The sequence below is a fragment of the Nelumbo lutea genome, chromosome 2 (assembly GCF_056320005.1).
Source record: "Nelumbo lutea isolate HS-2025 chromosome 2, American lotus-T2T, whole genome shotgun sequence".
Taxonomy (NCBI): domain Eukaryota; kingdom Viridiplantae; phylum Streptophyta; class Magnoliopsida; order Proteales; family Nelumbonaceae; genus Nelumbo; species Nelumbo lutea.
The window spans coordinates 100,694,595-100,706,487 of NC_142685.1; the positions used below are offsets into that span (position 1 = coordinate 100,694,595).

Sequence of the window (11,893 nt, forward strand, 5' to 3'; positions counted from 1 at the left end):
CCAATTTACACCTCTAGTTACAAATTTTCTAGTATCATGCCTTTCGAGTCCAACCCATGAATAAAAGGGAATCAAAGGAGTCCTACCATGAATTTTCTCAAGGGTGAACTGCTGAAACCTCCCTAAAGTTTTTAGTTGTTGCTGAAACCTCCTCTGAAGCTTGGAAATTGCCATTACCTCATCTGAACTTTCAGATAGTTGCAATTAGACCCCCTTGATGGAATACTCTAAAAATCAGGCATAAAATGTCCAAAACACCCATACAGTTGTTTTTGACCAAAACGTTTATTTCCAAGTTTTTCCATATGAAACGCCAGCCCAAACCCTTCCAATATTTTTTTCTGAATTTGATTTATTTTCCAAATTTTCCCTAGATATCAATCATTCAAAGGTAAAATTGCAACTTTAAATCCTCTTTTTTCTTTTGTTGTTTATGAAGTTTTTATTATTTTTTCGTAAAAAAACAGTCTCAATAATAATTGCATGAGCATTTTGGACATTTTTGTGCCTCTTATAAGAAGATTCTAACAGAAGGGGTATACTTGCAACGGTGTCAGAAACTTCAGGGGAGGTAAGTGCAATTACCAAACTTTAGGGGAGATTTCAGCAACGGTCAGAAACTGCAGGGGAAGTTTCAGTCAAATGCAAAAGAGATTTTGATTGGTTAAGTGTATTACGTATAATATCTTTTTTGTGCCATAGACACTGCTCAAAGGGTAAATGCTAACAAGCAGAACAGAATAAAGGCAAATCCCATCAGCAGATCATCATGGAAGTACGAAACATATCCCAAAAAACTGTGCAATCTCTTTCTAAGAAGCAATTAAATAGGCTTACAACCACATGTTCCATGACCATCAAGTTGAGTTGCGACATCATGGAAAACACTAGCCTGTTCAGTCAAGTTTTACTATGCTCAACTACAGGGAGAATTTGGATCACATCTTATTGTAGTTCTAGTGTCTTGACTGGCATGTATCCCTACCACCAAAATCCAGTTCAGAACATCACACAGCCTGAAAGAGCAGTCAAAAGAGTTTAACTTAGATGAAGCAATAGTATATTCGAGGAAGAAAGAAATGGTAGGATCAATTAACACAACTTTAGCCATTCCTACATAAAAAAAATACATTAATTTGCGATTTCTAGCAATAAACAGTGAAAATAATCCTTACATTAATGTGCCAAATTAATTTCACCATGTCAAGCAAACAATTCACTACTTTTTGATACCAACAAAATTATTGGAGATCCTTTTTGATGGAGGAATTACAGAATACATATGACATAACAGTAGAGATAATGAATCACATTCTTACTAGAAAGCTAATCATGAACCAGGTTTTTGCCATATCCATATCTAGAAGGGGCTTTGAGTCTAAATATGAGCTATGCATGAAACTGCAAGCAGGAATTCATACCGTCTCTAACAGATATAGTTAAGCTTGTACCACATATGGTCTTCGATTTAGCCATGGTAGCTCAGCCTATTAATGGAACAGATCAAGTCCATCCCTACCTTCTGTATCAACTAAGATTTCTCATCCTAACTAGGCTAAGTTCAATTGTTTCCTTCAAAACAAACACTTTATTGCTTGGAATTGAATTTTCTTTTTCTTCTTTCAATAACAGAAGGTTAAAAAACAGAAAAAGCTCTAAACAGTAGAAGTAAAAGGTAATACATTTTTTACTTGCAAGAAGATCTGCTACATCATTTTTTACTTCTTTTGTTTCTTTCTTTCTTTTCAAGATACCTAAAAGGTAATACATTATACGGCAACAAAGAAGGTTGTACAAGAAATGCAGAATGACTGGACAAGCAACAAATACCTTACAGAAAAATAGTTGGGTAAAGAATTGTCACTGGAGAAAAATAAAAACTCAACCCCCGATTTGGCTAACCCATCTATCATTCAATTTAATGCACTGGGGAATGTGTATCAGAACTAAGACACCGATTGTTGTTTCTCTTATTTTATTCAAGAAATGAACCAATCTCCAAGATACACTTCCTATGCTGATGCTCCATATCTGATTGCATTTGTTGAGCTAAAGTCAAAGCTTAGGTAGATAAACTGCAATTGTTTACCTGTATGGATCCCATTGAGGAGGTTTCTCACCACTGCTTTTGTAACATCCGCATTGCTAACCTCCATACACCCAAACAATGCTTCTTGAAAGCAAAACCAATTCCTGCTAGCCCAGGTGATGCAGATACAGAAGAAAGGAAAGAATCCATAGAAATTTAAAACAGATTTCTAATTCCTTTACCAATTTCAAAAATTTAGGTGATAGGGTGTTATTATTTTCAAGTTTTTGTAATTCAATTTCTAACTGTATTATCTCAAGAATAGGGTTCTAAGTTTTCCAAATATTTACTGTTATTTCAAAACTACTATTTATGCTAACTTTGTTCTTACTATTTATAGTAATTCTCATAATTACTATTTATAGTAAAGTCATGAATTACTAGTTTTAATGGGATTAAGAAAATATTAGGGTAAATTGTTGAAACCTCCCCTGAAGTTTGGTATGCAATTACCTCCCCTAAACTTTTTGACACAGTTGCAAGTAGATCCCCTCTGTTAGAATCCTCTAACAAGAGGCATGAAAATGTCCAAAATACCCATGCAGTTTTTTTTTGAAAAAAATAAGGTAACAATTTTATTAGAAGAAAGAGAGGGGAGTATACAAGTAGTATACAAAAAGCAAAAAAAAGCAAAACAAAACACACATACACATCCAGCCTAGACCCCCTTAAGCAAGGCTGGGGGCACAAAAGACCAACACATAACCATAAACCCAGCCAAACACATCCAGATTAATGAATTCTGGTTGTTATGAGGAACTTTTCCCTTTTTTCCCCTCTTACCTCTTAAAGTGATCTATCTCTTGGCCATTTACCCCAACAGCAAGAGTTCTTTTTCTTTATAATCTTTTATTCATTCTTTGAACCAGAAAGGACGCAGTTAGAAATGAAGTTATATGAAGGAACCCAGGAGTAGCTCCAATAGGTGATAAAATGAGAGGATGTAGGTTTGATCGCATGCATAGAAGACCATCTAGAGCAACTATTAGAAAAAAGTCATCAGCTTCAAATTGAAGGGGCTATAAGAATTACGGGCAGACTGAAAAGGACTTGGGTGGAATTGATTAGAAACGATCTAAGAACCCATAATTTAATGATGGATATGGCATTTAACAGGCAACCCCCATATAGTTGGGGCAAGGCTTGATGATGAGGATGATTTTTTTATCATTCTTTGGCGGACAGCAAGCTGTTTGATTGTTTTTCCATCCTTATTCTTCATTCTTAATCACCCCACAAATCCCACTACCATATCCAAAATTTGTAGGGCCCCCACCCGTAATCCTACATCACCAGGATTCTAAACTGAACAACTACCAACTTATGCCTAGTAAGTCCTTGAATATAAGTGGGAAATGTAGCTGTAGAGACGAGATCACAAGGGGATGCTTGTAAGATTTATGGGAGGTTCCTACTCAAGATGCAAATGAGATTTATTTGAACTCTTCTTTTAGCTGGAGACCATGACAAAGTAGGCCAAGGACCTTTGCCTTCAAAGAATCAAATGATTTCATCAAAATTCCTCCTATTTCTTTCTTCCTAGACTGCCAACAACTTTACAGGCACAATGATCTTCCAATCGTCCCCTCTACTACCAGAATGTCCTCTCCATTGGACTACCATGTCTTTGAGATCTCCACAGGGCACACATTGCAGTGTAAAAAGTCCCAGGAAGAAGTGTCATAGCTTTCTAGTCACCTAACAGTGTAGGTGTAGGATGAGGTTGGTAAGAAATTTCCTTTTAGATTCTCTTACCATGTTCTTTGCTTCTTTATGCAGTCTGCCATTTCAAGCCACATATCATTAATCATTCCATATAAACTCCATTTTCATTCTACTATCACAACCTGTCTCTAAGGCCAAGTTTGGTAGTGCTTAAAAAACAAGTGCTTATTCTAGTAAGGACTTGTAAGCGTTTGCTGAAAAAAGCACTTATTTTAAACAGGGATAGTATAGGTATTTTTAAAATGATGTGGCAGGCCAAGATAGGTCAGAAAGGACATAAACACTTAAAAATAAGCTCAAAATTTGGGCTTCTCAAATAAGTGTTTATTCTGAGAATAAGCACTTATTTCGGGCTTATTTCACAAATGCAAATAAGTGCTTATTGGTGTGGTTCTGGCCCAAAATAAGTGCTTATTTGAATAAGCACTTTTTTAAGCACTCCCAAACTTGGCCTAAATTGAGCTAGTTTTCTCCTCCTAGGTTTTCCTATATAATGCAGACACTTATTTTCTTTTCTCAACCAGGTGTGGGATTACATATTGATAGATTTCATAACAGGCTTGCCGAAGTCCACGAGGAAAACTGTATTTCTGGTAGTGGTAGACCAGCTTAGAAAATATGCCCACTTCATGGGCCTAGCTAACCCTTACATAGCTGCCCAAGTGGCTCAAACGGATATCCAGAATGTGCCAAACTTCACAGCACACCAGTTTCTATTGTGAGTTGTGACAGACCAAGACCTGGCCTTCATGAACAGATTTGGAGAAGAATATTTCAGGGTTCAAGGGGTGGATGTGTGCCATTCCACAAAGTACCATCCATAGTCAGATGGTCAAAGCAAGGTTGTTAACTGATGCCTAGAGACCTATCTCCGGTGTTATGTGAGTGAGAAGCCAACCCGGTGAATGAAATGGTTAGCTTGGGCTGAAATACAACACATCATACCATGCTGCATCAGGGACTACACCTTTCAAGGTCCTTTATGGTCATGACACTCCATTTTACCCTATGAGGAGGAGTCTACCTCTGTAACAGAAGTAAAAACCCAGCTTTCAGCTCGAGATGACATCCTCAAGGCCCTAGAACTACACCTACAGAAGGCTTAGCAGCAGAGGAAACTAAGTTATGATAAGCATCAAAGAGAAACTTATCAGGTCAGGGGCATGGTATATCTGAAGTTACAATCTTACCAGCAGACTTCTATTGCTAAATGGGTGTGGCAGAAACCATCTCCCAGGTATTTTGGCCCCTTCTGGGTAATAGAGCGGGCTGGTTCCATTGCCTACAAGCTGCACTTGCCCCCATCTTCAAAGCTTCATCTCGTGTTTCTTGTCTCCCTTTCAAAGCCTGGGATAGCACAGTAACAAGTCTAGTTTTGCCCCCATTCAATGCAGATGGAGAGGTGGAGATTAAACCACACCAGGTCCAGATCACAGACTTCAGGTAGGTTAAGATGGACCACAAAGTTGTAAAGCAAGCCATGGTCCAGTAAAGTGGTCTTCCAACCGAGGATGCCACAAGGTAAGACGACACTAAATTGCAGCAATGGTACTCCCACTTGAACCTTGAGGATAAGGTCCATCTCCAGGGGGAGTAACTGATAGAATCCAGTCCAGCCCACGGCCTCGGGATCATAAGGTTCAGGTCCTGGGAGCCCAACAGCAGCCCAAGGAGCAACGACTCAGGTTCAGCCCATGAAGCCTACCATTTGGCTTGTCTACATCAGAAAACCACATGAAGGGCATTAGAGTGGAGTGAGGTGTCATGTCCATGAGATTGTTGTAATAAGGCCAATACTATACTAGGCCTGGAGAGTTGGTTGTGCTCAGACATGTATATTCCCCTTTTCCATTTTCCTTTTTCTCCCTTGTTCAGGAGGCAGAGCTCCCTCAAAGAAGCTCATCGTTTCTGAGCTGAAAGCTTACCAGTCCTCAGACATTTTCATCAAGTATTAGTATCGCTAAAAGATAGAAAAAGTGCAAAGAACCAACGTCTAGGGCTGCAATGCTGGTGCATGTATAATAATCTCACAAAGATGGAGTTCATTGAACATAACTTGGGAACTGATATATCAGAACAGTTCAGAAAGTCTTTTGGAATTCCATCTACTTCCAAATAAATGACTAAACAAGTCCCAACCTAAATTCCAGCTACATAAAACATAACTTGGGAACTGATATTTTAGAATATCTCAGAAATTCTTCTGGAAATCCATCTACTTCCTAATTGTAGGAAACTCTACGCTAAGGTTTATTCTATCAATTGTTGATATTGTAGGGATAGGGCTTAGGAGCACTCTGAAGTCTGAACAGAATTAACTCAATGACACTGTAGATTTTTAGTGAATAACAAAAATTGCCCATATTAGTAGCCATAAATCACACCATAATGGGTGCGATATAGTAATGTCAATGATTAGGTATCACTTAATATTTCTCTTTTCATGAAGCAATTGCCTCAAATAGGGTGCATATCAAGCAAAAAATGGGAAATTGTAACCAATTCAAGTGGGCCAAATGGATGCAATTCTTTAAGCTTCAGTGTCACAACAAAGAATCTGGTCTCAGAAGAATTTTCACTACAAGGTACAACTATTAATTGACAACAGTAAAGAACTTAAATGATGGACCAATATGTGCCTGCAAATAATGCTGATTTGCCTATCATTTAAAGCAACAAACCTCACTCAATATACCAGTTATTCAACAAGCAACATAAAACCAATATGAAATAAGTTATCTAAAGGCTAACCTTAAAAAATATCTCAAATGGTTTACTGTGAAGAATCATTTGCAGGAGGCGGAAGATGATTCACAACCAAAGGAGCGCGTAGAGCTCTGTGGGTTGCATCCTTTTGCTTCCGAGCTTTGTACATCTCTTCTGTTTCAATCATGACCAATCTCTTTACCTATCAATTAGAAACAAAAACAAGGAGAACCCTCATCGTAAACCAAAACCCAATTGATTAAATCAAGAGACAAATCTGAAAACATAGAATTTGCTTAGAACCTGTTGGAGCATTCCCCTAACAGTAGGTGTGTTCCAGCGCATGACAGTTCGGTTGCACTTGCGGAGGCGCAGGGCCTCCAAGGTGCGTCTGTGAAGCCTCCTAGTGCCTGGAATACCTCTAACCAGGGTTATATAGAGGTGAGGACTCCATGCAATCGGAACACAGGCTTTGAAAGCCTTGAAAGCGTTCATCTCTTCCCTCCTTTTCTCACTCTACCACCAGCTTAAATCAATAATATAAAGTGATGGCCCTACGCGAGTTTGCTTACTTGCAGAGCTGACTGTAAAGATACAGATAGGGGTGTCAATTGACCAGATTGTGGTCCAATCCAACCCAAATTTAATGGACAGAGGGTTGACTTCAATTCATTTTAATGCAAATGAACCAGATTGAACCCCATCCAATCCAAATTGATTGAAATAACATAAATCACATAAAAAATGTAAAAAAAAAAAAAAACAAACATAAAAAATTATAAGAAAAAACATTAGAAATTTCAGGAAGAAATAAATGGCACCATCAACAATATGGATATATTTTAAGTTCTTATAACACCTAACAGTGAAATTGAATTTTCAATGATGTAATAAGAGATGTATTCCAAGTTCTTATAGAACCTAATAGTGAAGTTGGATTTTCAATATATATTGTTCTTGCACATGTTTTCTTTGAAAACAAATTTAACCATAAGATCATTTTCATTCATTATCTCCTATTTGCATCATTATACCTGTTCATGGGCCAGGCCAAGCCAGATTTGGGCGGGCTATGAGTTTATATCAACAGAACACATTCAGGCCCAAGCCCGAGCCTGAAGCCTGGCCAGGAAATTGAGAAAAAAGGTTTTTTTCCTTTATTTAACAACAAAACTGATTTATTTATATTAAATGACCTCAAAACTAAAAAATACTAAAAGATCTCACTACAACTTGAGAAAAAAAAAGAAGATGAACAAACAAAAAATATATTATTTTATTACATAAAACATAGTTTTTGTTATATAAAATATTTTCAGGTTGAGCTTGGGCTGGGCTTTTTTGAGAAAGCCCAAGCCCATCCTGAAAAAGAAAGCTGGTCCAGGTGTTTTGGGCCCAATCCCGAGCCCATGGGCCTAAATTCCTATCCACCGTTGGGCTACCTGGCCCATGAACAGGTCTATTCATCAGCAGTTAGCTTTCTTCTCACTATAATACATTCCAGTTTCATTCCATGAGCATTCATCTGTGTAGCAATAATGTCAATCTGATCCTCTTTTGTTCCTTCACAGGGCTCTTTAATACAGTACTGGGCATTCATCAAAAGGCAAAGATATTTCTTTCCTTTGCTTGTTGGTTCAAACTTCTATATCAACAATTCAGCATATCCATTCATTATAGCATTTTTTAAACAGATAGCATCCTAGGTATTCAGCTACAGGGAACAAGCCAAACAGATCAGAACAAAATTCACTAAACCTGTATATCTTGCAGGCAGAGTCTCTGGTAATACCCGAGCACGGGCAAAGTTCCTGCATATTTTTGTTCCTGAGGAAATTCCTGTTTTGGAACAGGAACTCTGTTTCTTATTCCTGGAATAATTGACTTGTTTGGCAAATTGTTCCCAATGAACATATTTCTATTTGACAGAAATATAAATGATGTTTGGATAGCCCTGTTAATTCCTAAGATTAATTCTTCAGATCAATACACATACAATAGATTGTTACAAGTCCTCAAACCTAAAGTTAACAAAAAAAGACCACACACCCTGTAAGCCTTTGCATTTTTAAAACCATTATCAGATAAGTGTTGAATAAAAACAAGAAGACAATGTATCTGAAATAAAATATAAAGCATAGCTTTCTCATCAAGAATATAAATGCTTTAAAATATGAAAGAATGGGCATCCAACAGCTATCTGGTTTTCATGGTTCATACTTCTTCCACTTCGAAGCAACCACACTTAACAACTTGGATTAAACCCCCCACTAGAAACAAGATCGTTCTCTAATGCTAAATGCCATGAACTGCCTAAGAAAAAAAATACTTGCTTTCAGAGCATCTCCATATTATGAAAAAAAAAAACTCAGGTCTGTGTTTTTCTTTTTCCCGAATTCAATACTACAATTTACCCAGACACAGGTTTTGTTGCAGAGATAAGCCCATTAATATTATGAATGATTTCATTTTAAAATCTCGAACGCCCAATGTGAAATGAACACGTAAACCCATTAATTCAAAATCTGGAAGCAAGAAATATGGAAGAACAACATTACCCAGATTCAGAACAAGCTCGAGAAGACAAAAAACAGAGTTCGTTTTCTTGTTTCTATTATAAACACATCAATAGAAGAAAACAGATTTCGTTTTCCATGCGTATCATAAACACAGCAATAGAAGAGAAAAAAAATCAATGTAACTGTTACCTGAGAGGTACTTGTTGCCGAAGAAAGAAAAAAAGTCGGGCTATTGGTTTGTGATGCCTTCTCTATGCGTCGGTAGAAGAAAACCAGTGAAACAAAAAAAAATGAAGTTATAAGGTGGACAAAAGAGAAAGCACAACATAGAAAAGCGGTAAAGAAACTAACATCTTAGAGAGATGGACGACGATGATACCTGGGGATCTCGTCGCCGGAGAAGAAAGCAGTTCCCTTGGTCAGTGTCTTGCGGCGATAGGGGGTTGTCGATGGAGAGACTGTTGCGAGGAACTTAGGGCTTTAGAAAGGGTCATTACTTAGACACCCCTTATAGTTTTACGTATTTATTAAAACCTACCCTCTAGTTTCCATTTCACTAAAATACTCCCTATAGTTTGTAATTACATTGATAATTAAACAAACTATATTGGTTAGGGGTGAGCATATAATATATATATATATTATAAAAATTGAAAAACCAAAAAGCCGATGAATCAAACCAACAATTAAATTGAACTGATCATCGGTTAACCAATTGGCTTCGATTCGGTTTCGATTACTAGTTTTCTAAGAACTGGTAGTACCGATTTAGTTATAAGAAAAGGCACCAAATCGTTAGCACCCCTAAATTATTAGCAGAAATATTTACATAGTCCATTACATCCCGGACCCAACAACCGTAGCTACTAGCTATTGAACTTAAAAAAGTTAGGGCCCAGCTAGGAACTTTTTATGAGGGGGCCAAAAGATAGAGTAGATGCGGGGAGGGGAGTAAATATTGATGGGCTCCTGAGGTCCCCCAATAAATCTTTTTCTTGTTAAGCAACTATGTATATGTTTGGTTTCGTTTACGTTTATTGAGTAAATGTTTATTGGCAGTGCCACATAGGCACCTCATCAACAAATGCCTCATTAATTGCATGTGTGTGTCGTAGTTTACAAAAGCAAACTCTGGTTTCTGTGTGCCTCTCCCGTTATAGGAAGCTTCATTTTGGAGCATCTTGAAATGGGTAGGCGTTTATTGGTATTTTGCTAATGTGGTGCCTAATGGCACCTATGTGTCATAAACGCCCTCATTAATTGCTTTTCTTGGTTTTGCAGTCACACAAATACAAAACATTTACTCAATAAATGTAAAATTAACCAAACACCCTATATATGAGTTGAATGTTATATTTTTTATAACATAACAAGAAGAGAAGAGTTGAATTGATGTAATAGATCTTAAGTTTGACTGCAACAACTGTAAAACATTATACAAATTCGAGTAAACGAGAATATTTCCTTTTTTTTATAAAATGGGAGATACAAGAGGGCTACATGGCTATGGGGTAGCACGTCCCCAATAATCCAAACAGTTAATAAAAGCTAAAGCTCTAGGAACCAAACCAAATTTGCTAACCAATCTACAGCTTTGTTGGCTTCTCTGTAGACATGTTGATACTCTATTTTCCATCAAAGCTTTGGTCAATCATCTTGCAGTTGTCAATCTCCACGGTGGCTTGGTCATTTTTTTAGGCAATCAATGACATGCTTGGAATCCCCTTTGATTGAAATGCATCTATTATTGAAATTTCTAGTTAAATTGTGGACTTCCCATAATTCAGCTAGACAACCTAGTCTAATGGTGGTTGATCCTATTTTATAGGTGTAGGTACCATGGTAAGGCGGAGGTTGGTCAGTCTCCGAAGGTCCAGAGATGGCGGTGGGAAAGAGAGGAGAAGAGAGGAGAGGAAGGAGAGTCCCTCTCTTAGAAACCCTAGGTCAAGGTTTTATTGTGTTGTTTCTCCTAGGGAAGAATTGCTCTCCCCATTTTATAGAGAAAAAAGTTAAAGTTATCAAGGAAAAAGTTCTTTTATGTTAGGAAATGATATCTTTTTTGTTAGGAAAAAAGATCTTTCCTTTTGTTTGACTATTAAAGAATCATTATTAGAGAATCCTATCCTTTCCAGATTCTCTCCGTATGTGACCATATTATATTGATGTGGTGTGGGTGACATCATCATTTGACGTTTGTACTTTCATTAAACCCACATTTGTAATTTAAAATTGCATGTGTAACCAAAATTTATTCCCGATCTACTGTGATTCCACAGTTCTATAATGGTGTCGGGTTCATCGGTGTTCGGGGTTCATCGCAAATTCCCACGTGTTCAGGGTCCATTGCAAATCCGCACGTGTCTTATAGGTCATCATAGATTCACACATGTCTAAGCTTTATCAAAGATTCGCGCTAGCTGAAGTTTATTGCGACCTATCCCGGGTATGAGTTCATCACAATCGCAGATCTGCAATGAACTCAGCGTAAACGTGCAATGGGTTATGGATTCATTGTAGGCATCCATGTAGTGTTGGTTTGACACCCTTTGTACTTTGATGGTCTTAGCGATCACTATGTACCTACATTAACCCCCCTGCTTATTGGTAAGTGGGAACTTACTAATAAGCATTTTTTGTCGTCGTGTTTACTTTGGGGTTTCACGATGGGGCGATGAGGAACAGTTTTATAGATGTTGTGGCATTCTAATCTTTTCGTATTAGGTTTGGTGATCGTTCCTGTTCTTGGTGAGATGCTCTACAATCTTTGTGTGCAAAAAAAAATTATTTTTGTATGTTTGGTAGCCCCCCCTGCTTATTGTGCATTGTGGTATTTGACTTAGTAATGTTCTTGGAT

The 11,893-nt window shown here is 37.5% G+C and overlaps 1 protein-coding gene across 2 annotated transcripts; it reads right to left on the minus strand.

The window, feature by feature from the left end:
• Window positions 1-741: 741 nt before the first annotated feature.
• On the minus strand, window positions 742-9,534 carry LOC148872329 (ribosomal protein L30 family protein). 2 transcript variants are annotated; one of them, XM_088971212.1, is made up of 5 exons: window positions 9,419-9,534; window positions 9,229-9,285; window positions 6,824-7,104; window positions 6,566-6,722; window positions 742-1,016 (listed from the first exon to the last, which is right to left on the minus strand). In XM_088971212.1, the coding sequence occupies exons 3-4, from the start codon at window positions 7,013-7,015 to the stop codon at window positions 6,588-6,590; spliced, it is 327 nt and encodes a 108-aa protein (XP_088827338.1). In that variant the 5' UTR covers window positions 7,016-7,104; window positions 9,229-9,285; window positions 9,419-9,534; the 3' UTR covers window positions 742-1,016; window positions 6,566-6,587. The 2 variants fall into 2 exon arrangements, with proteins under 2 accessions (XP_088827338.1, XP_088827337.1); XM_088971211.1 differs by having other exon boundaries at window positions 9,229-9,290; window positions 9,419-9,523.
• Window positions 9,535-11,893: the final 2,359 nt, after the last annotated feature.

Bases quoted from the DNA above. Each gene is read 5' to 3' on its own strand.
- LOC148872329 (XM_088971212.1), bottom strand. From the start codon at position 7,015: ATGAACGCTTTCAAGGCTTTCAAAGCCTGTGTTCCGATTGCATGGAGT. The intron at 6,723-6,823 runs GTTCTAAGCAAA...TCTAATTGATAG, and splicing joins TTAGGGGAATGCTCCAACAG to GTAAAGAGATTGGTCATGAT.